At 35.3% G+C, this 25215-nt stretch overlaps 1 protein-coding gene across 1 annotated transcript in view; it reads right to left on the bottom strand.

Moving 5' to 3' along the window:
• The window catches only part of LOC150093786 (uncharacterized), a 374903-nt gene that overhangs the window by 279524 nt on the left and 70164 nt on the right, over positions 1 to 25215 (bottom strand). The window contains exon 4 of the mRNA XM_090412515.1: positions 14444 to 14561. Within this exon, the coding sequence (XP_090268641.1) occupies positions 14444 to 14561 (118 nt within the window). The remainder of the gene's footprint in view (positions 1 to 14443; positions 14562 to 25215) is intronic.

Raw genomic sequence — 25215 nt, 5'->3', positions numbered from 1 at the left:
AGTTAATGAATCAATATGCAGGTTGTGCAGAAGGAATGATGGAAAGTTTGTATAGCATGAGTTTCATGGACAGAAAGATCTCTACAGTGCTGATGGACTGCACTTAAATGGATTTGGAGTTAGGTGTCAAAATAGAGATTAGTTCACTGAGAGTGTGGAAGTGCAAAGTCAGGAAAGCTAAAGACATTAGAACAGATTCAGAAAAGTGTATGTGTGTGTGTGAAGGTACCTATGAAGTGAATAAGAGTGTGAATGAAGAAAAAAATGTGAAATCTAGTTTCTCAGGCAACAATATCAAATGGGTAGTCAATTCAGGATGCAAAGGTGGTTGAGGCCTAAGGGAATGCCACAGTTTCTTATATACTAATGCTAGAAGCATCAGGAATAAGAGGAAGGAGTTTTTGGCATTGGTTAGTGCAACCTCACTAAAAGTTATATGCTTTAGTGAAACTTGGCTAACAGCAGACAACGTAGTTAAAGGATAGAATGTGATGGATTTGGTATTTTCAGGGAGAATAGAATAGACAGGACAGGGGATGGGATATTGCTGATGAGAGCAGACAAATTCAGTAACAAGAGTAGGAATCAGTTAGGCAGATGCCAGTTCTTTAGATTTATTAATCTGGTGTGAGATTAAGGTTAATAGAACAAAATATAAAATTGGTTGCTGCTACAGGCTAGGGGATGCCAGGGGTGATGTGGAAGACATGAAAAGGAAGGAAACAGAATTTATACACTTACTGAGAGATAGTTACTTGAAGCAGAATGTGATGGGGGGGAGGAATCGGGGTACGAGAGTGATGGATCTGGTTACAGGATCAGAAGACTTGTCTATAACTAAGATGGCTACACTACCTCCAACTGTGGAAAGGGATCATGTAGTCTTGACTTGGAAATTAGCAAAAGATGTCGAAATTCCAATTAAGAAGGGGTATATGTGGAACTACAAGGATTATGATACACTAGGAGACAGCTTGAAGCAGTACCATAGCATAAAAATCTGCAAGGGAAGGATGTTCACAGTGCATGGGGGATAGTCAAGGGTTATCTGGAGGAATCAATATCATGCTATATACCCAAGGTCAGTAGGTGAGCTGAAAAAAAAAAGTTGTAGAGGGTATACAAGGGGAAAGGTGACCAGCTAACTTGAACAGTAAAAGGATCAGGCAAGAAAGGTGACCAGCATGGTAAGGAAGGTAAAATCAGATTATGAGAAGAAATTAGCAAAGCAGGCAAAAGGAAATCCCAGGGTTTTTTTCATTATGTGGCAAGTAGGAGGAAGAATGACTATGGAAGGTTAGCTTTAATGAGTGTAGATGGCAGAGAGCTAACAGAGGCAGACAAAATTGTTAAGCTACTGAGTAACCATTTTGCAAGTGTATATCATCCAGGTGAAAATACTATTATGGCAGAGATGACAGTAACTGATGTGAGAACAGAGGTTGATGAATTGGAGGCACAGTATTGCAGAATCTGAATGCAAATGCAGCTGTGGAATTGGATGGGATATTGGCTTGCATTGTAAGAGAATGTGCAGGGAACTGACAAGGGTACATGACAACTGGGCGACAGTCAACTGGGTGATAGCCAGGTGGGCAACAGTTAATTGGGCGACTGTCATCTGGATGACAGAAACAAATTTTTGCGCGCTAGCAGGCATATGATTTGGCGAATTTTTTTTTTTCTTTTTGTAAATATTGGTAAAATATATATAAATATAAATATGATTAAGACTTATGAGGTATGAGTTATAAGTTATGAACTATGAGTTATGTGTTATTTCAACATAATTGAAAAAAAAAGACTAAAAATAATTCAGACCTAATGACCTAAGCTTACCTGCATGAATTTGCCTCCGATATTCTAATATTTGATAAATTAAAAAAAAAATTATTTTTTTGAAGAATTGATCATTCGAAAAACTTACTTTCGAAGAATTCATTTTCAAAGAGATGGTTAAAAAGAGTGGTACGAAAATGATTTAGAAATGGTATAATTGCACAATATTAAAATATAAGAAAAAATACAGTTTTTTAATTCATCTATTAATATTATTTTGTAATGAACAAACATATTTACACATGTTACATGACAGCAGATGACAGCACAGTGGTGAAAAATGACTAGGCATGCAGTTAGGAATATATATCTATACTTGAAGTAGAAAAAGCCATCAAAAGCCTGAAATGTGGAAAGGCAGCTGGATAGATGATATTCGACCAGAAATACTCAAGAATTGAAGTATAAAAGTCTTACAGTGGCTGCATAGTTCAGAAGGCCTGGACAGAGGGACGAATTCCAGATGATTGGAGTAGCGCTCTCATAGTACCCATATATAAAAATGGAAATAAAACTGAATGTGAGAATTACAGAGGTATTTCATTACTGAGTGTTCTTGGTAGAATATATACAAGTATACTTGAAAAACAGCTGAGAAAGATTGTAGAAGAGAAGCTTGGTGAAGAACAAGCTGGATTCAGGCCAAATAGAGACTATCAGGATCAAATTTTCACTTTACGATATAGTTGAGAAATCATGGGAATATAACAGAGATCTGTATTTAAGTTTTGTAGATTCTGGAAAAGGCATATGACAAGGTGCCAAGAGAGAAGCTATTCAAAACACTACAGTTATATGGCGTCAATGGGACATTAGATCAAGCAATACTTAGTCTTTATTTGAGTTGTAAGTCAGCAGTTAGAATTGAAGGAAGAATGTTAAATCTGGTATCAGACAAGGATGTACATTATCTCCTCTGTTTATTCATTATCTATATGGATCACATTATGAAGGAAAGGGGTATTAACCACCCAACTGGCCAAGATGTATATATACGTCCAGGTTACCATGGATGTGAAGTGCATATTAAAATTGTAATACCATTGATATTACAAAAAAATGAAATATATGATGGATACAAAGTGTAGAGGAGTGACGCATTTTATCCATATTGATGGCGACGTGGTTAAACCTGATATCAAAATTGGAGATGTTAATCTCAGCTCTTTGCTTTATGCGGATGATGTTATACTTCTAAGAAAATCAGCTGCAAGTCTGCAAGATTTCCTGACTAAATTGAATGACTGTTGTGATGGATATGGTATGAAGGTCAGCAATAAAAAGACAAAGACAATGAAAATAGGGAATCACTGAAAATGTCGACTGTTGTGAACAGAGAACCTGTGGAACAAGTAAAACATTTCAGCTATTAGGCACGATTTTTAGTGAAGACGGTAAATTAAATATGGAAATAGACAACAGAATCAACCAAGCTGGTATGGTAGGAAGTCAATTGAATAAATTCATATGGAATAAGAGAGAAATTAGTCGGAACACTAAATTAGCTGTATACAAGACAGTGTTCAAACCACTTTTAACTTATGGATCTGAGAGCTGGGTCAGAGGTAAAACACTTGACCAAAGACTAGAGACCACAGATATGAGAGTCCTGAGAAAGATTAGAGCCATTAACAGATGGCATCAATGGCAATATCATATTAAAAACGAGGATATTAGGAAAGAACTTGACATTGTCAGCATCCAGGAATGTGTTAACAGAGCTAATCTCAGGTGGTATGGTCACTTAAACAGAATGGGAGAGGAAAGATTAGCAAAACAAGTGTTCTTTGCCGGGTTGGCAGGAAAAAGACCCAGAGGAAGATCAAGGTATAAGTCGATTGATACAGTAAAAAGTGCCTTAGAAGACAGAAATATAAGATCAGGTAATATTGGAGTCTTGACAGGTAACAGACTGATTTGGAGGAAAATTGTAGATAGAAAGTTAGTAATGATGTAAATTTTTCATGTAGTACTATCACATCCTGAACACCCTTTGAGGGTACATGTCAGGAATTTGATGATGATGATTCTAGTTATATGCAATACCATGTAAATATTCTGTTATATTTTCCCTATCTTAATTTATAACTTTTTTTAAAATATATTTTTCATCGTAACATCTACATTTGTGCTGCTGTTGAAAACCTGCTACTGCTCTTTCATAATCAACATCATATGTTTCTTGAATTTTTTGTGTTCCATTTATAAAAATCCATAAATTTGAATGACTTGTGCTGCTGCCAATGCTCAATTACAATTTTTGATGACAGGTTTCCGCAAAATTATGGAGCCCTGGTTCTATTATTCCTTAGACAACCTGTGTATGTGTTTGTAAACGATTCTAAAATTGATTCAAATTCATTGGATAAATTATTCTCAAGTTCAGAAATAGTGTAAATTATATCTTGTTCTGGAACGAAAGCAAGTGAAGTGATCATTTTAGAATTTAAAGGGAATTGCGCATTCAGAATTGTATCTGGTTAAAAGTTTGCATGAAGCTAAATGCTTACGAAGATTTTGTACGAGATGAAAAAAAAAGTAACCATTTATGTTAGCTTGCAGAATTACTATACGTAAAGCTTGATGAATGGCAATTTCATAGTTAACATTTATATTTTCGAGATCTAGTAATGGCCACATTTCATGTATCATATAAATAATTTTGTGTATGTTTCAAGTCTTATTATTATTTGAGTCACCACCACTAGAATCTGGTGGTGACTCAAAACATCATGGGGTAGCTGTGATACTGAAGACAGCTCAGACAAGAAGCCTTCTTGGTTATAACCCCATTAATGATAGGATACTCTCCATTATTGTGTATGTTTCAAGTCTTATTATTATTATTTGAGTCACCACCACTAGAATCTGGTGGTGACTTAAAACATCATGGGATAGCTGTGATACTGAAGACAGCTCAGGCAAGAAGCCTTCTTGGTTATAACACCCCATTAATGATAGAATACTCTCTATTAGACTTAAGGCTCAGCCTACCAATGTATTAATTATGGTAGTTTATGCACCCCACACGGATAGGCCTGAAGAGGAGAGTGAATAATTCTATGAAAACTTACAAACTGTTTTGGACCACCTACCAAGGAGAGACATACTGTACATCTTAGGAGACTTAAATGCAAAATTGGGAAAGAGTATGAAAGTCAGGCCGGAGTGTGGCATGTTTGGTCTGGGTGAACTTAACACCCATGGTGAAAGACTGTTGGAATTTGTCCGTGCTAACAGATTAGTTATTACCAATACCTGCTTCCAGAAACATCCACGACGGACCTATACTTGGACATGTAACAGTGATAGGTGAACGCGCCAGATTGATTACATCCTGGTTCTCCAGCAGTGGAAGACAAGCATCTCTGATGTGCATACTTGTCCTGGAGCAGATTGTGGTACAGACCATCAACTGGTAAGAGCCAAAGTAAGACTAAGACTCCAAAAACTTCCAAGTCAGGCATATTCCACTAGATTGGATGTTAGAGTAATTCCTAGTGGATTCACAGAAGAAACATCAACTTGGCTGGATGACTTTTTGGAGACCAATGAGGAAATCTCACCAGAAATGCTTTGGGAAGGAGTCAAGATGATAATACAGGATACAGCGAAGACGTATCTGGGCCCAATAAGAAAACCAAGAGATCCATGGATATCAGATTCAACATGGGAACTAATCAAAAGAAGGTGGTTGGAAAAACAAAGAGAGACAGGGACTGAAGAATACAAGAGATTACATAGAGAAATTAGAAGAGCCATCAAGCAGGACAAAAAGTTCAATACTAATAAATGCTGAAGAAATAGAGTTATAGATGAGAAGGCATAATTATAAAAGGATGTTTTATTTAGTTCGTGACTTAAAGCACAAGTTTAAGCCTAAATTGAATGTCATCAAAGACAGGAATGGATCATTACTAACAGAAGAGTTGGAAATCAAAAACAGATGGAAAGAATACTGTGAGGAACTGTACAGCAGAGTGGATAAAGAAAATGTGGTCTTCCCACCAAGAAAATTTTGATTTGGAACCTCCTCCACTTAGGCATGAAGTTGAAAGAGCAGTTAAGCAGCTCAACAGCAATAAGGCCCCAGATGCAGATGAAATCACAGCAGAGTTAAGGCCACAGGGGATGGTGGGATAAGAGTGTTTCATAGATTGATTACAAGGATATGGGAGACATAATCATGGCCTAGAGACTGGAAGAAGTCAGTTTTCATACCACTACACAAGAAAGGTGATATGAAGGCATGCAAGAATTATAGAACTATTAGTTTGATATCCCATGCAAGCAAAATTTTATTAAAGATCATGCTAAATAGGATTGAGGCCAAAGTTAAGGCAGAGAGGCCCGAGGAACAAGCAGGTTTTAGGAAAGGTAGGGGCACTAGAGATCATAGAAAAATATAAAGAATTCAGACTCCCTCTGGTAATGTGTTCCTTAGACTACTCTAAAGCTTTTGACTGTGTTGACCATGTGAAACTGTGGGAAATAATGAAAAGAATGGGTTTTCCTCAACACATTATCAGGTTGATAGCCAACTTGTATAAGGAGCAAGAAGCCACAGTAAGAACAGGTGTTGGATTGACTGACTGGCTTCAAGTTGGAAAAGGAGTTAGACAAGGATGTTTAATTTCTTTTCACTTGTTTAGTATATATGCAGAGGACATCATGTGTGAATCATTGGATGAGCTCAGGACAGGAATTAGGATAGGAGGTAGATTGATCAGTAATCTGAGGTACGCTGATGATAAAGTACTCCTTTGTAATGACATGGAAGAACTAGGACTAATTCTTGACAAAGTTAACAAGATCAGTAATAACAGAGGACTTCAACACAATTCTAGCAAGACAAAGATCATGGTTCTCAAAGGAAAAACAAACAGAGAAGCTCTTGAGAAACAAGTGTATCTTAATGGAGAAAGAATTGAGGAAGTCAGCAAGTTTGAGTACCTGGGATCCATTATTAATGTGAAGAATTGCTGTTCAGAAGATGTCAGAAAAAGGTTAGGAATGGCTAAAACAACAGCCAGAGATCTGTCTAAAATCTGGAAGGATGGATCTATCTCCATGGGAACAAAGTTGAGGATTTTAGATGCAGTTGTTTTTCCAACAGCGACTTATGGATGCGAGACTTGGAACCTTAAGAAGTCAGATAAGAAACGGATATCTACTTTTGAGATGTGGTGTTACAGAAGGCTGTTGAGGATATCATATACTGAAAGGCATACAAATGATGTTAGAAAAGATTAGTAGAACTTTAAGGCTCCTTAAGGATATTGACAGAAGAAAGTTAAAATATTTTGGACACATAGAAAGGATGGAAGGAGGACTTCTGTGAACAGTAATAGAAGGTAAAGTTCCTGGAAAAAAAGAGGCACGGGTAGACCATCAATGAGATGGATGGATGGAATGTGTATGGAGTGACTGATCTTCAGAGAGTTGAGGCTGCCAGAAAAGCAAACAACAGGACTACATGTCAAGGCCTGGTGAGGAACATCATTAAGCATTGGAGTGACCATACGGCATCTGTAGATGCCCAGTGAACATAGAGAGAGTTCAGAAATAGTGTAAATTATATCTTGTTCTGGAACGAAAGAAAGTGAAGTGATCATTTTAGAATTTAAAGGGAATTGCGCATCAGAATTGTATCTGGTTAAAAGTTTGCATGAAGCTAAATGCTTACGAAGATTTTGCATGAGATGAAAAAAAAGTAACCATTTATGTTAGCTTGCAGAATTACTATACGTAAAGCTTGATTAAGGGTCAAAGCTGTATAACTGAGAGGAGACCTCCACATAGCCTTTAAAGGAATGCGGGGAACCGACCAGGGCTTCTGACCTAATGTCCAATCCTCACCTTCTCGTGGTGCACCCTGTTGGGTATCTACTTTGATACTGAACGAACGAGGATGGGCTCGCAATTTGGGATTTAGCCGACGAAATTGTATTCTTATTGGTTAAACCAAAATAAAAAATGATGGTACAAAATGACAAAATTTCATGCCGGCTGGGGCGTCGCCCGGTTAAACAAGGCCCCCGTTGTTTTCGCCAGGGAACCAGGGCGAACAGCGAAAAGTCAGCTACTGGAACAAATCTGAAAACAAACCCCAACTCAACATCACCAGAGTTAAAGATCGGTACTATCAACGTAAGAAGCCTGAATGGCAAAGAAATGGAGCTAGCTGAGGAATTAGATAAGTACCAGATCGACATAATAGGGGTGACTGAAACAAAAAAGACCAAAACTGGTGAGATCTTTCTGAGCAATAAATACAAAATGTTATATTCAGGCAATAACAATCAAGGAAAAGAAGGAGTAGCCATAGTATTCAACACAAAATACGAGGCTAATCTTCTTGAATGGCAGTCAGTCTCAAGTAGAGTAATGTGGGCAAATATGAGAATGGGGAACTGGACAATGAGACTTATTTGTGCCAATGGTCCCACAGAAGGTTCTACTAAGGTAGAAGTGGAGGAATTTTTTGAAGCTTTAGAAAAAGCAACTGGCACAATGAAAAAGGAAAAGTTGGTCCTTGTTGGGGATCTAAATAGTAGAGTAGGAAATGATTGTGAGACATACAAAAATATTTTGGGAAAATTTGGAGAAAAGAGCAAAGCTAATAATAATGGCAAATATCTGTTGGATTTCTGCTCAGGACATGGACTGGTTATTACTAACACCATGTTCCAACATAAAAATGTGCACAAATTCACATGGAGAGAAGAGGCTAGGAATAAGAAAAGTCTCATTGACTATGTTATTGTTGATAGTGATGTTTTCTCCCTGGTGCAGGACACCAGAGTGTACAGAGGATTTGAAATTGGAAGTGATCACTATTTAGTCTTGAGCAGGATAAAATTGAATTTCATATTGAAAAGAATAACATGTAAGAAAGTTTTAAAGCGAATAAAAGTTGAGCAGCTCTCAGATATACACTGTAGACTAAAATACAGAAATATTATTGAAAAGAAAATGAAAGAGTTTGAGAACAGGAATCAAACCTTGGAGATTCAGTGGCAAACTCTGAAGGAAACATTGATTGATTCTGCCAGAGAGGCATGTGGTGAGGTTGTGTGCAAAGATAAAAAAATCAGAACTCCCTGGTGGACACAGGAAGTTAAAGAGGCAGTGAAGGAAAAGAAGAAAGCATATCAAAAGTTCCTGGCAAATAAGTCAGCTTTTACTCTTACAGAATACAGAGACAAATGTAAGAAAGCTAAACAGTGTGTAAAACTAGCTAAACAAAAGTCATGGGAGGACTTTGGCAAGAATATAGAAAATAAATATCAAGAAGGTGGCAAAATATTCTGGAGGTTGTTGAAGAAGCTTAGGAATGGAGGAAAGAGTGCTGTAAAAGGAATTAGAGATGATAAAGGTGAAATGAAAACAGGAGAAAAAGATATCCTTGAAGTATGGAGTAATTACTTTGAAAAACTGCTAAATGAAACAAGCAGTGATGACAGCACAGTGATAAAAAACACTGACCAGGCATGCAGTCAGGAATACATATCCATACTTGAAGTAGAAAAAGCCATCAAAGGCTTGAAATGTGGAAAGGCAGCAGGAGTAGATGATATTCGACCAGAAATGCTGAAGTATGGTGGTATAAGAGTCTTACAGTGGCTGCACTGCATAGTTCAGAAAGCCTGGACAGAGGGACGAATTCCTGATGATTGGCGTAGAGCTCTCATAGTACCCATATATAAAAAGGGAAATAAAACTGAATGTGAGAATTACAGAGGTATTTCCCTACTGAGTGTTCCTGGCAAGATCTATGCAAGTATACTTGAGAAACGGTTGAGAAGAATTGTGGAAGAAAAGCTTGGTGAAGAACAAGCTGGATTCAGGTCAAATAGAGGCTGTCAGGATCAGATCTTCACTTTATGACAAATAGTCGAGAAAGCATGGGAATATAACAAAGATCTGTATTTAAGTTTTGTCCAATTGGAAAAGGCATATGACAAGGTGCCAAGAGAGAAGCTATTCAATACGCTGCAGTTATATGGTGTCAATGGGGCATTATATCAAGCAATACTTAGTCTTTATTTGAGTTGTGAGTCAGCAGTTAGAATTGAAGGAAGTACAGGAAGATGGTTTAATATTAAATCTGGTGTGAGACAAGGATCTACATTATCCCCTCTGTTATTCATTATCTATATGGATCACATTATGAAGGAATGTGGTATTAAACCTGATATCAAAATTGGAGATGTTAATGTCAGCTCTTTGCTTTATGCGGATGATGTTATACTTCTAAATAAATCCCCTACAAGTCTGCAAGATTCTCTGACTAAATTGAATAGCTGTTGTAATAGATATGGTATGAAGCTCAGCAATAAAAAGACAAAGACAATGAAAATAGGCAGAATCATTGAAAATGTCAACTGTGTTGTGAATGGAGAACCTGTGGAACAAGTAAAACATTTCAGCTACTTAGGCACAATTTTTACTGAAGATGGTAAACTAAATATAGAAATAGACAACAGAATCAGCAAAGCTGGTATTGTGGGAAGTCAATTGAATAAATTCATATGGAATAAGAAAGAAATTAGTCGGAACACTAAATTAGCTATACAAGACTGTGTTCAAACCAATTTTAACTTATGGATCTGAGAGCTGGGTCAGAAGTAAAACACTTGACCAAAGACTAGAGACCGCAGATATGAGAGTCCTGAGAAAGATTAGAGGCGTGAACAGATGGCATCAATGGCAATATCATATTAAAAATGAGGATATTAGGAAAGAACTTGACATTGTCAGCATCCAGGAATGCGTTAGCAGAGCTAATCTCAGATGGTATGGTCACTTAAATAGAATGGGAGAGGAAAGATTAGCAAAACAAGTGTTCTCTGCCAGGTTGGCAGGAAAAACGACCCAGAGGAAGACCAAGATATAGGTGGATTGATACGTTACAAAGTGCCTTAGACGATAGAAATATAAGATCTGATAATGTTGGAGTCTTGACAAGTAACAGACTGATTTGGAGGAAAATTGTAGATAGGAAGTTAGTAATGATGTAATTTTTTCATGTAGTACTGTCATATCCTGTACACCCCTTGAGGGTACATGGCAGGAATTTGATGATGATGATGATGATGAAAGCTTGATGAATGGCAATTTCATAATTAACATTTATATTTTCGAGATCTAGTAATGGCCACATTTCATGTATCATATAAATAATTTTGTGTATGTTTCAAGTCTTATTAGGTAGTAAACAATATAAAACACAGAAAACAGGACCTCCATCCTTTCTAGACAAAATAACAAAAATATGAGCAAAAGAGGGGGAAAAAATAAAAATGTGCCATCTGCAAATAATTCATTCACTCTTTGGCTCCACACTACATGACTTTCCCGACCAAAAATATTTATTAACTCATTTTTTGCATGGGAAATTCAATATAACTTCTATACAATTTTGTAATTATACACAATAAAAATAAACTTAATTATATGTGAGTTTTTTTCAAATTTTATGTTAATACCATTAACATAATACCTTTTAACTTGTTTCTCAAACAAAATTTATTTAAATTTACTGGGTAATAGATCAATAGAATAGCATTGCATATTTGATCTATTATTTCATCGTCCACTTGGCCATCGCCCAGTTGACCGTCACCCAACTGACAATGCCTCTGAGTAGGCTGTTTAATTAAAGTCTCAATTCTGCCAAAGTCATAAGAGAGTGGTAGGAGGGCAAAATAATTCCTTTGCATAAAAGAGGATCTACGTCTTTGGTAGCAAATTATAGACCAATTGGTATCTCAGGGGTGGTGGTAAAAATACTGGAAACGTTCGTCAAAAAGATAATTCAGGAATTGGTGGATAAGAATATTATAGTCTGTGAGGTGAAGCATGGCTTTGTGAAGGGTTGGTCATGCCTTAGTAATCTACTAACTTTTTATAAGGTTGACAGCAGAGTTGAATAAAGGGAATGGTTACATGATGATACTTTTGCAATGTTATGCAAACTGCAACAAATGGAGATGAATATGAAACTGATAATATGTATACAAGGGTGGCTGATGGTCAGGTAACAAAAAGTAGTATATACAGAAGCAGGAGAACGCAGGTGGCTAGTGGTGTGCCAAGGGGCTCTGTGCTTGAACACCGTTTAATTTTTATATAAATGATATATGAAATAATTTGAAGGGACATATTCAGTTGTTTGCTGATAATGCAAAGTTGGGTAAGTGAATAGTTAATCAGGCTGACGTAGAGAGCTTGCAGAATGATTTAAATAGCCTGACAGTATGGACCAAAAAACATAATGGATGTCAATTTAATGTGGAAAAGCGTAGTTATGCATTTTGGGATACAAAGATTGCAAGCTGTGTACCACATTGAGAGAACTGTACTCCAGGAAATTGATGAAGGATTTGGAAGTAGTAATAGATAAAGAGTTGATGTTTAGAGGGCACATTGCTCAAGTAGCCAGGGTAGCACAAGCAAGATTACTTGGTTATTGAAGAACACACTAATAAACAGAGATAAGAGAGTTATCATTCCTCTTTATAAAGCCTTGACATAACCACATTTGGATTACTGTGCTCAGGTCTGGCCATCACCTGGGTTTCTTGGGAGATGAAGTGGTGGAGAGGATCTAAAGTGAGTGATATGCTCCCTTATAGGGGGATATGACAGAAACATTTATATCATATTCCCCCCTGCCCCTTTCTTAACAGATTTTATAGAATCAATGCAGGGGAAATATTTCAGCACTTGGCTGGAGGGGTCATCTCTGGGTTTCATAAGAGTGTGGGCATGAGGACTTGATTTTTTGCTCAGAAAGTGGTGAATGAATGGAATGGGTGGACTAAGTCAGTTGTGAGTGCTTTGTCTGTTAATGGTTTCAAGGAAGGATATGATAACATATTTTGTTTGGTGAGTCATAGGACTCCATGAAAGTGCCCATGCAATAATAATAATAATCTTGAACAACCAGAGATAAGATAGAAAATTTAAACCAGTAAAAAAGGATTGTGACTTCGAATGGAAATATGACAGTACTTTTAAACAATTTATTTTTGGTTTTAATAATAAATCATTGCCACTCCTCTTTAATATCTATATTACTAATATTATAAGAGAGCAGAGGGAAACAAACAGATTTAGCATTCACATAAATGATTACACCAACATCAATACAATTTTATTTGCCGACAATAAAGTTCTAATTGAAGATAATGAAGATTCACTACAGCGAACAGCTTTTTCATTAAATGAAATAGCAAAAACACCTATAAGGAAGCACAATATGGAAATCTTCACTTCCAAAACCAAAGTCATGGAAATTTAAATGCTAAGACCTAATTAGAAGCAAAATTGCATCAATGATGATACTATAGAACTTGGCACCCATTATGAGGGGGGGGGCAAGAGGCCCTGCCCCCACCAAAGAAAAAGGAAAAAAACACTAGAAAATTTTCCAAAAATCTTTTCCTAATTAATAAAATTCATTTTTTTAATTTATGTTGTGTTGTGTCTTCTATTTCTATACTACTTATGAATTAGTAATCATTGCAGATGTTCAGTCATAGGTTGTTTGCGATGCAATGTGTGTATTCTCAAATCATCTACTCAACTCCCCACCCCCATCCCCAAGATTAAACCCTGAGTGCGCTACTGATCTCTAGGCTACCACTTATCTTATTAAAGAGAGAAAGACATGCAACACAAAATAACCGGTTTATAGGAATAACAAAATCTATCGATCAGATATTCAATCCAAATTTAATAAGCAAGAAAACAAGAATAAGAACCCATAACTCAATAGCAAGCCTAATCTAACATATGGTTCAGAAGCCTGGAGCATAAGTCAAGCAGATAGAAAAAGACTGATAAGTCTGATATATCCAGCTGTTTTTTGCATGAATGATTTTGCATAAATGAAATTCATGCAAAAAACAGCTGGATATATACTAGACTTCAAAAGAAATAGTGATATCTTAAAGGAATTTGGGGTGATATGTGTTATAGACTACATCAATCTTTATAGAGTGAGATGGAGACAACATAGAGAAAGAATGAGTGAAGGAAGACTCCCCAGAGAGAGAGAGAGATATCGACCTCAAGGGAGAAGGAATAGATGATATCCTTTGAAAATATGAGAAGATACTGTAACAGGTCACTAGGCCTATTACTGGAAAGGAAGAAGAAGATAATAAATTATATCTTTGTTTCAACTAATTGTTTCAGGAGAATGAAGATTTTCAAACATGTTTATTATAGGTTTTAATTGGAAGAAATGTTTACTATAATAACATTAATTAGTATTTTGATATTGTTCAGCAAGTTTTTCACCAAGAGACACCTCATAGCAATAGGGTATTTCACTTATAAAAGGGCAAAGCTTAATATATTTTGTTATTATTGGGATGAAAAAACTAATGTTGGCTGATATGATAGCAGACATAAATCAATTCAGCTACTAAAAATTGATTTTTAAAATGTTTATATGTTTACACTTTATATTTAACTAAAAATTAATTAGTGATTTGTGTAAATTAATTTAAATGTACATAATTTAAACCACAACATCCCTTTTTTTAAAAGACTCTGAATATGTCTACTAATGTCTCCAACTGAAACACACCTGATTGCCTCATTGCAATGCAGCTAGACTGATTAGTTGACATAGCTAAAAGGCCACGAGTAATATCTTCATTGTCATGTGAACCAAGCATAGAAAGAAGAGAGTATATCATCTCTACCTGAAAGCAAAGTTCAACATCAAATTATAAATAGATAATTCAACTTTACTTTATTATTATGAAATCAAGCACATAAAAGAAGAGAGTATATCATCTACCTAAATGAGAAGTATAACATTAAATGGTAAACAGATTACACAGGCCTGCGATGTAAAAGTTGTCTGAGAAGTAATAATTGATTCTTATAGATTTTTAGGTGCTAAGTTCAGAAAAAATAGTAAAAAAATTTCATCACCCACCAATTTTACCTAATTTCTAATTTTATAAGTTTTATTCGTAGTATTTGGATTTAAATTCAGTACATTAGTATTCATTTTCATTCTCCTTTATTTACAGCTAATTAGTTGTATAATGCTTTTTTGAAGTGCCTTTTTATGGAAAATAAAGAAATTTCCACGAAACTTTTTATTCTTAAGATAGGAGAGGGAGGGAGGAATGTAAATAAAAGTGCAGATGGCTATTTTGAATCTGATTCACTGAGATGGATGACTTTCCTGTTGTCACAGACACATTTTCTTGTGTGATTCTTTAGTTGAACTTTAGTTCAACTAAGGGTATCATATTTCTGAAAGGTGGCATATTTTTTAAGTTAGTGTGAAGATTTAATTTAATGTATTTGCAGTTTTTAAATGTTTTTACATAGTGTTGTGTAATAGTGTTGATGTCATTCGTTAAAATTCGTTTAACTGGTGTTTGTAATGGCTTCAAGAGGTGTTTTAAGTGGTGTTTGTAATGGCTTCAAGAAGTCAAAAATTCACCTAACAAAGAGGATACATCAAATACCCATGCTTTTTGTGCAAGTGGGACAGCCGAGATCTAGAGCAACATTGGATAAAGAAGGAATGGCCAGAAAGAGTCACATCAGAACCTGGAAGTAAAAATGTGTTACATGAAACTTTGGTTGCTCTGGAAAAAATCCTTTTACTCCCACTTCACATAAAGCTGGGACTGATAAAGCAATTTGTCAAGGCTATGTTGAAAGAAGGAGAGTGTTTTAAACACATCTGTGCAATATTTCCGGGACTATCTACAGCAAAATTGAAAGAATGTATTTTTATCGGTCCAGACATCAGGAAACTTATGAAGGATAAACTGTTCGAAGAAAAAATGGCAACTGTTGAAAAAGAAGCATGGAAAGTTTTGAAAGAGGTGGTGACCAAATTTTTAGGAAATCACAAGGACCCCAACTATAAAATGATTGTGGAAGACATGCTACAGAAGTTCAAGGATTTGGGATGCTCCATGAGCTTAAAACTCTCAACTCTCATTTAGACTACTTTCCTGAGAATCGAGGAACTGTCAGTGAAGAGGAAGGAGAGTGATTCTATCAAGACATCAAGGAGATGGAAAGAAGGTATCAGGGCAGGTGGAATGTCAACATGATGTCAGACTATTTCTGGATGTTGCACAGAGATGACCCAGGAAAAGAATTTCACAGAAAAAGTTCAAAAAGAACTTTGAAGGAAAAAGAAAAAGACATCACAATGGAATATAAAATATGTACTAAAGATTAATCTTTAATTACTTTAATTTAAAATTTTTTTTCCAATACTTGCATTCCAAAATTGTTTAGAGAAAATTTTAAATGCTGTTATTTTACTTAATATAATGCATTTTAAAGCTATTTTACTGTAACATTGAGATCCATTTGGTGAAAAATCCTTATGTGATAGAGAAAAATGGAAGAGATATTTGAAATCAGTGGTCAAAAATAAATCAGAAACAGTTAATAGTTTCCAGACAACTTTTCATGACTCGAATTTTGCAGGCCTGTGTTATTTAACCAAATCAATGGCCTTCTGACGTGTATAGTATTATTATTATTATTATTGGGTTAAACTTCACAAAATGTATAATGATAAATCTTCAGGTCAGTGACATATACCAATTAACAACTCAAATTTTAAATAAAATTTGAAAGATTAATATTTACAACCCAAAAGATTACACCTCCTCTTAGTCTCATCACCTATTACCTTGATGGACCTGTGATTTCAGTCAGGATTTCTCCGTGACTGCAGGTCGTAAAGAGTCCAGCTATTCCTGTCTTGGGCCTTTGTTCTCCATTTTCTTCCGACTTTCTTAATCAGTGGTTCTTCCCACCTTAAGGCTGGTCTTCCAGTTTTCCTTTTGGTATCTCTCGGATACCAGTTTGTTACTCTGACTGTCCATCTGTTATCTTTCATTCTGGCGAGATATCCTGTCCATTTTCTTTTGCTGTTCTTCTCATCACCTATACTAATTTTTATCATAATAATAATATGCAAGTAAGAAATCCATGCATCACAACAAAGTGCTTTATGTGCTTATTTATAACCTACTGAAATTAATACTCAACTTCAGCAATACTCTGATTATTGTACTGCTTAGATAAAGATTTCAGAGCCTGGGAACAAATGGAAGTTCAAGGGCCCTCTCTTCATCTACCATCATGTATATTTAGCATTTCAGCAATCCAGATGAATATGTGTGTGTGTGTGTGTATACATGAACACACACACTGACATTTATTGCTAGTGACAACACAAAAAATTATTTAGCAGAGCACTACAGTCTAGCTATGTCCACACAGACTATACCCACTTAACAAAATAAGTAAGCAGGAGCAAAGTTCAGCAGATTCCTGCTATATCAGGTGTATAAATTTTCTATTATGGCTGTATGAAATGGCAGGATACAGAAATAATGAGATAGCATTATGTATCCATAGGGAGAAGATACTGAGATTTTGAATATTTTTCTGGAAAAGGCAACAATGATTGTGGTTGAGATGGCAAATCAGTTGGCTCTTAAGTCTGAAGATATAAATGAATTAATGAATTTGTATAAAAAGGAACCTACCATCGAAGAACTTATCAAAATGGCAGAGCAAGAATTGTTGAAGAACCTCCTAATCTATATTTACATTACATTGGGTAACCTCCATGAAAGATTTCATATCATCCTTTGTAAATACAACAGTAAACAATCATTATTAAGGAAGTTCAAAAGTTCTTGAGGTGAAGAACACTATTGCCTTTTGTCCAGCAATATTTTCCTGCAAATAATACTTTATTTTCTTATATCATGGACTAATCACACAGCAGGAGCCATGATGTGGTGATATTAGCAACTCCTATTTAGTGCTATTAATAATAATGAGAAAGGAGTTTTTTAATTATTCCTTTTTTCTGATACATAGCATCAATTTGATGCCGTGTGTGAGCAAAAAGAACAAATATCCCTCCTTCAGTGACTAAACATGATACTTTTTCAAGCCACTTCAAACTACCAATAAGCAGGGTAGTGGTCTCATACTGAATGATGAAAAATCATCTACCACCTAAGGATGTGACTGCAGTCCTCTTTGCACTTAATCTTGTAATTATCATAACAATGAAAGTAATAAGGCTTCATATAATACTGTATAACAATTCAATCTTTTCATACTAATTAACGCTGTGTCAATAAATTTTAGGAAAGATGCCAAATTTTATCAAATCTTAACATAGGATAGTTCAATGAACCTATCCAGCTAACCTAGATAAATAAATCAATTACAGAAACAGAACAAAACAGTAGCTACTAAGAACAAGTGTACTTGACATTATGCTTAAACAAGCAAAGGATTCAAATGAGAGACAGAATTAAATTTTGTAGTACCAATGTACAGCTAATTCTCTTTTTACATGATTTCGAAATAACACGGTTTAGAAAACAAAAATAATTCTAGTTTTACATGGTATATTTTGATTTAACACAGTTTAAATGGTACTTATTTTTAAAATTTCTGTTTGAATTCAGTTCTGTTAAAAAGGGTATTTCCATTATAATTATCATTTCCGAGAAAGGTACATACGTACTTAAACTTGAATTTTGGGGAACCACCTTGATGTTTTAAATATCAGGGATTACTCTACACTACAGAATGTAGACAATTATGATGACAACTAAAAAATCAATTTTTGTAATTACGATTCCATAAAGTTAAGCTGACAGATGATCCATTATATTCCTTGCCATTGATTCCTGGAAGCAAAAGGGTGCCATGCTGATTCCTCGAAGTTAAGTTGGTCCATTAAGGGAAGCCTGCCTAATATAAAGCTGCTTGGAAGGAGTTAAGCTGTTTGCTAAACAATCATTTCTTGTTTACAATTCGAAATATTTACACTTGTGTTTTGTTCATGAAAGTTTTGTTCGTGCAATAGAGTTATACAGGTATGTATTAAATTTTGAAGTTTTGTACGCATAATATAAAATTAGTACAATTAATTATTGACTATTTTCATAATATTACCCCATTAATCATGACGTCAGATAATTCGGTTAGACAGAAAAAGAAAAGGAAAGCTATTTCTTTAGAAACTAAGATCCAAATTTTAGATTGTTTAGCAGCTGGAGAAGGTTCAACATCCTTAGGGAAATATTTTGGATTGAACGAAGCTACCATGAGAATGATTAAGAAAAATTAAGAGGCCATTAGAAAATCTGTTCTTTATGGAACAAAATTAGGTGCCAAGTCATCATCGTATACGAGAGACATTATAAAAGCGAAGATGTCGATACAAGATTGCTCACAAAAAGGAATACCTTTAGTCGGAAATGTCATCAAACAGAAAGCATAGGGTTGCACAAACAGATTCAGGAAAAGGAGCCAACAACAACAAACAACAATGGTGATTTTTCTGCAAGCACAGGTTGGCTTACAAAATTTCTCAAAAGATATGCACTTCATAACATAAAAATAAAAGGAGAAGCTGCATCTGCAGATGAGCCGGCAGCTATGGAATTTCTTTCAAAACTGTCTAAAATTATTGAAAATGGTGGCTACACTCCTGGTGAAGTTTGGAACCCAGATGAGACTGGCCTTTTTTTGGAAAAAATGCCAAGTAGAACTTATATAGCAAAATCACAAAAAAGTGTTTGGCAGCTTTAAAGCAGTTAAGGATCATGTGACTCTACTATTTTGCAGCAATGCCTCAGGGGATTGTATATTAAAACCATTACTCATTAATCGATCTCTAAGACCACGGGCAATGAAAGGTGTTGATTTTAACACATTACCAGTGCACTGGAAGGCAAACAAAAAAGTTTGGGTTAAAAAAGAAATTTTTTTTAATGAATGGTTCCATCAATGTTTTGTTTCAGAAGTTAGATGCTATTTGAGAAAAAAATCTTCACTTTAAAAAGTTTTATTAATTATAGACAATGCCCCTGGCCATCCTGTTTTAGAACACACCCAAATGTGGAATTTTATTTTATGCCACCTAACACAACATCCTTACTACAACCACTAGACTAGGATGTGATTGCTACTTCAACACTTACTACATAAGAAGAACATTCCAATACATTTTGGATAAAATAGATAAGGATAATTTATTGATAGTTATTGATATGTGGAAAAAATTTCTATTATGGATTGCATCAAACTTGCTAAGTTGGCATTATCAGAATTGAAACCATCAACTTTAAATGCATGGTGGAAAGCTACTTGGCCAGAATGTTGAAAAAAAAAAAAAAAAAAACAACTCTGCACCTTTGCATACAACTGAATATCCCAATATCATCAGATTAGCATGTGCAGTTTGCAGAGAAGGATTTGATGATTTTTCCTCTGCAGATATTGAAGAATTGGTGATTGATGAAGCTGTTAGTGATGACGAAATAATAGAAGTTGTCCTTGAGAATCTCGACAAAAAAGAAAATAGTGATGATGAGGAGATTCCACTCACTGCAGGAATAATTAAAGGGCTTCAAATAGCTAGTAAATTGCAAAGTCATTTTCTTACACGTGATCCAAATACTGAACGAGCTGAACAGCTTAAACGTGAGCTGCAGTCATGTATGGTGTGATAGAAGAATTATACATAGATCTAGTCAAAACAGAATCGCAACGATTAATTATAGAGTTTGTGGTAAAAAGAAAAAAAAATCAACCTTCAGAATTATTGGAAATTAGTGCTAATTTAGTTCCTTTTATTGAAGAAAACATTTCACCATTGCAGTATGAAAAGGACGGCCAAAGTGTTTCAAGTGATAGAAGTGATTTAATTCCAGTCTTACACAAAAGAATGCTGCTATTTTCAGAAAGTGACAGTAAATAAAATTTAACTAATAACCATATGTGCGGGTGTATTTGGGCCTTTTCGAATTTTTGTTTTATTAGTGACACACTATTTTCTTTAAGGATACATATGTATATACTTTAAATAAGCATTTAAAATAAAAAATATTCCATTAAAATTAAATAGCGTTTTATCCAATGGTTTTCATATGTTTTGTGTGAAAATAACTTATTGTTCGTATTGGGTTTTCACATCTGGAACCATTCATCTATTTTTTCATATGCACTGTATTCTTTTCTACATGGTTTTTTCTGGAACCAATTTACTGTGTAAATGTAGAATTGGGTGTACTAATAAACAACACAAAGTATATTCACTCTTGATATAACACCCAATGCTGTAGACAAAAATGAACACTTTCAGAGAAAAATATATAAAGTAAATATATTCATTCCTGCATTGCCTTACCTCTTGATTATAAAAGTGGACATAGGATATTACAATCGAATGAGGTAAGGCCCCTTGATAAGAGAAGAATCATATATTCATTATGAGATAGCTAAGAAAATAAGAATACATAATTTGAAGTCTTTCTTTGATATTCTTCTCCCTACCTTGATTAACATCCAGAAACCAAAAATTGCTAAAACTCATGTTCAAACTACATCCAGTCAGTGGTCTGAAAAAATTTCCATCATTTCAAAATTTCATGAAATCCATGTGTGTAGATGTAGGATTAAAATGAAGTATATAAAATTTATATTTAATGAGAAGATAGACCTGTTAGTAGATCGCAGCATATTCTATAGTCTCATGTTAACACTGCAGAAGACTATCTGGAAGCGAAGAAAAGTAGGCAGAGATCAATGTTGTCAGCTTAATTGTGATACAGAACTTGGTAAAAGGTTTGAATTATAACTAACTTAAATTTTGATATTTCATTTATACTCATAGAACAGCTTACAAGGAAATTAAATTAATAATATCAGCCTTCTTGACAAACTGAAACTTAAGCAAGCATATTTTGAAAAAATAAAGATGCAAAACTTACGTGAAATATTACACAAAATTTTCACCCAAGTCATAAAACTGAAAAATTTTAAATCAGCATAAAATTAAAAAATTGATCAATACACAAGCACACATAACTGAGGAATCAACAATGTAAACATGGTAATAACACATGAATAACGTATAAACTGTGTTTATACGTTATTCATGTTTTTTTATATACATACAAGGTGTGTTTATATATATTCAAAAAATGACTGAACTTTGGCTACAAAGACTTCATTACTCATTTTACAACATTTTAAGCATTGTCCCCTTCAAAGTAGTTCCCTCTACTGGCAATATGCCATTTCCAACGTTTCTTCCATTGTTGAAATGCTTCCTGGAACACACTTTCTGTGATGCACGCAGTTCTCTTATCGCATTTTCCTGAATCTCTTCTATGGTTTGGAATCAACATCCTTTCAAAGTAGTTTTAAGTTTGGGAAACAGGAGAAAGTCTGCTAGGGCTTAGTCTGGAGAATAGGGTCAATGGGGCAAAGCAGATGTCTGATGTTTTGCCATATAACTGCGGATGAGGAGCGATGCGTGAGCCAGTGCATTGTCGTGGTGCAACATCCAAGTCTGGTTTTCCCACAATTGAAGCCTCTTCCTGCACACAACATCCCTCAAACACGCTAAAGCTTCCTGGTACAACTTTTTGTTTACCATCTGACCAAGTGGTACAAATTCATAATGGACAATATCTTTTCAACCAAAAAACACAACCAACATCACCTTGATCTTTGACCTACTCATCTGTGCTTTTTTTTGGTCGAGGAGACCCTTACCCCACCCACTGTGATGATTACATCTTGGTTTCAAGATCATTTTTACCAAGTTTGCAGCAAAATTTCAACATCATAGCCATAAACCCATGTCTCATCTCCTATTATGATGTTCTTAAGAAAGTTTTTATTACCATTTGCATTGGCAAGCAATTCCTGGCTGATTTCAACATGATCATCAGTCAACAAACACAGCATGAATTTAGCACTGACACAACACATCGGAAGTTTTTCAGTCAAAATTTGATGGCAAGATCCTATACTGATGTCCACTTCATCAGCAACTTCTCAGACAGTTAAACAACGATTTTCACGAATCACAGCACAAACTCTCTCGACATGGTTATCATTGTCTGTTGATGTGGAAGGTTGTCTAGGCCTCGGATCTTCACTGACCGGTGTTCTACCCTTTTTTTAAAATGCTTGAACTACTCATAGCACTGTGTTCGGCTCATACAGTCCTCCCCATATGCTTGGTTAAGCAATTGAAATGTCTCTGTAAAATTTTTACCAAGTTTGCAACAAAATTTCACACACATTGTTCTTCAAGCTCTTTCACTGTCACTCTACCTGGTGTGTGTGTGTGTGTGAGAGAGAGAGAGAGAGAGAGACTTACTCAGTCTATCTGGAAGGTATATTATACCTTACTAAACTGAACACTTACCAACTCATCTTCTACTGTAGCTGACACTTTCCTCTTCTTTCATAATCCAATTTTGCATTCCTCACCATGACCATCACTCTTTCACCTTACTGTTTATACTGATCCTGAGTCTCATTACTATTTTCAAGATATCACATCCACAACATTCTCCTTTTATGCAGCTCCTGCTACCATGCAATTTATTTTCCTAATTCTGAAGATGCAGTCAGAAATAGCTTCCTTCAAACACCCTTTGAATTTTTCTCATACATTGTTGATTCATTTACTAGGCAGTTTTTCTCACAACAAGGCACTACTTCCAGCTGCTTTCTCAGTTTATTATTATCATGATCTACCTTGTAATTCTACATAACTCTTCTTAATCAAAACTTTCACACACACTGTCACTTCACAAGTCAAAACTATATGAACACTGAACTGGAAACATAAGCCATCTCACTTATTAACAGATCCTCCGATACTATTAGGAGATCTAATGTTCTTGTACTATGAATCTTCTCTCGTATGATGCTTAAGATACTTATCACTCAGTAACTCTATAAAATCCCTTTCCCATATCTTGCATGATTTTTCTCTCTACATTTTATATTCCCATAACTGAAATCTCCCACAGTGACAGTTCTTGTATCTATAAGATTTATCTGTCCATGCAGGTCACTGTCCTCTTCAGATGAGTCTGTAACAACATCCTGTGTATTTTAGGATGCTAACTTTATCTTTCCCATTTCCTGTATTATTCATACTGCCTCCAGTGTTGAAGATTTCTACTCTGGTTTGATTTAACTCCTCTACAATCATTAGTAACACTCCCTAGCTTTGCCTATCTTGTCACTCTTTCCTGAATACATTGAATCCATCACATTCTATTCCGGTAATGATGTCATCCTCTATTATCCAGGTCTCATTAATAAAAATAACTTCTGACATTAGTGACTAGTTCTAATAGGAAGCTGGAGTTGATTTCTACCCAATGTATTTCTACAGCAGTTTTCGCTTTTCTTTCTTGACAAAAAAACTGTCTCTTGGGGCCATTTCTAACTTCTAACTTTCTTTCTTTCTCTCCCACACACACACACACACAGCCTGTGTGTCATAACAATCATAATTACATCATTAAATTGCTGACAGCTATCCCCAGTAGGTTCACATGATGCTACGAATTGTGCTATATGAAGAGTTTGCATTATTACTAGCTTCTTATCAATAGTTTTCTTCAATTAGTCTGTGTTTGTTAGTACTCAAATACTGTAAAAGCTTATATTGCAGTCTTCTAAGAACTTCAAACTACATCCATGCACCTACATATTAGTCTTCCTTTGGGTAATTTTCCTGTTAATCACATATCATAAACCTATGTTTCCAACCTTTCCTATCCCATTCTGTTTAAGTGACACATCACCTGAGATTAGTTCTGCTTACACATTCTTAAATGATTATTATTATTAACACCACATCTCCATGGAGTCAAAAGACTCATCGCAAGAGGTACACACACACTGTTACACACAAAGCCCATCAAACCATGCTTTAAACTTATTCAATGTATCTCCACATTCACCACGTCAGGCAATACATTCTACTCACCAACCACTCCCCATGCAAAGAACTTGCTCTGCTCACACCCTCCTTATACAGCTTCTAGGGATTCCCCCCTTGTTCACCCCCCCCATTCTATGAAAAATTTCTTCCAGATTAACCTGGCAACAACCCTTTACCAACTTAAATGTATTGATCATATTCCCTTTCTTCCACTTTGCAAACTGCATTCCCTTAATCTATCTTCTTATCCCACGTCCCAAAGATCAGTTACCACATTAGTCAGTCTTCTCTGAACCCTTTCCAATGTGTCCTCATCACCATGAAACTAGTTGACCAAATCTGTGTACAATAATCCATATGAGACCTGATAAAGGCCTTATACCAGTGTTTCCCAGATTTTTCCTATGACGGAACACTTCACAAATCCTGAAATTTTCATGGAACACCTTGATTATTTTGTAATGTATTAATAATTACTTAATTATAAAGAGCTAATAAGCTTCATTTCGGCAATATAAACAATATTTTAAATTAAGGGGATATAAAATCCACATTGTTTCAAAACC

Source organism: Typopeltis vanoorti, chromosome 23 (assembly GCF_054136105.1).
Source record: "Typopeltis vanoorti isolate ZY-2024b chromosome 23, IOZ_Tvanoo_1.0, whole genome shotgun sequence".
Lineage (NCBI taxonomy): Eukaryota > Metazoa > Arthropoda > Arachnida > Uropygi > Thelyphonidae > Typopeltis > Typopeltis vanoorti.
This window is presented reverse-complemented; position numbering and strand designations above follow the sequence as displayed.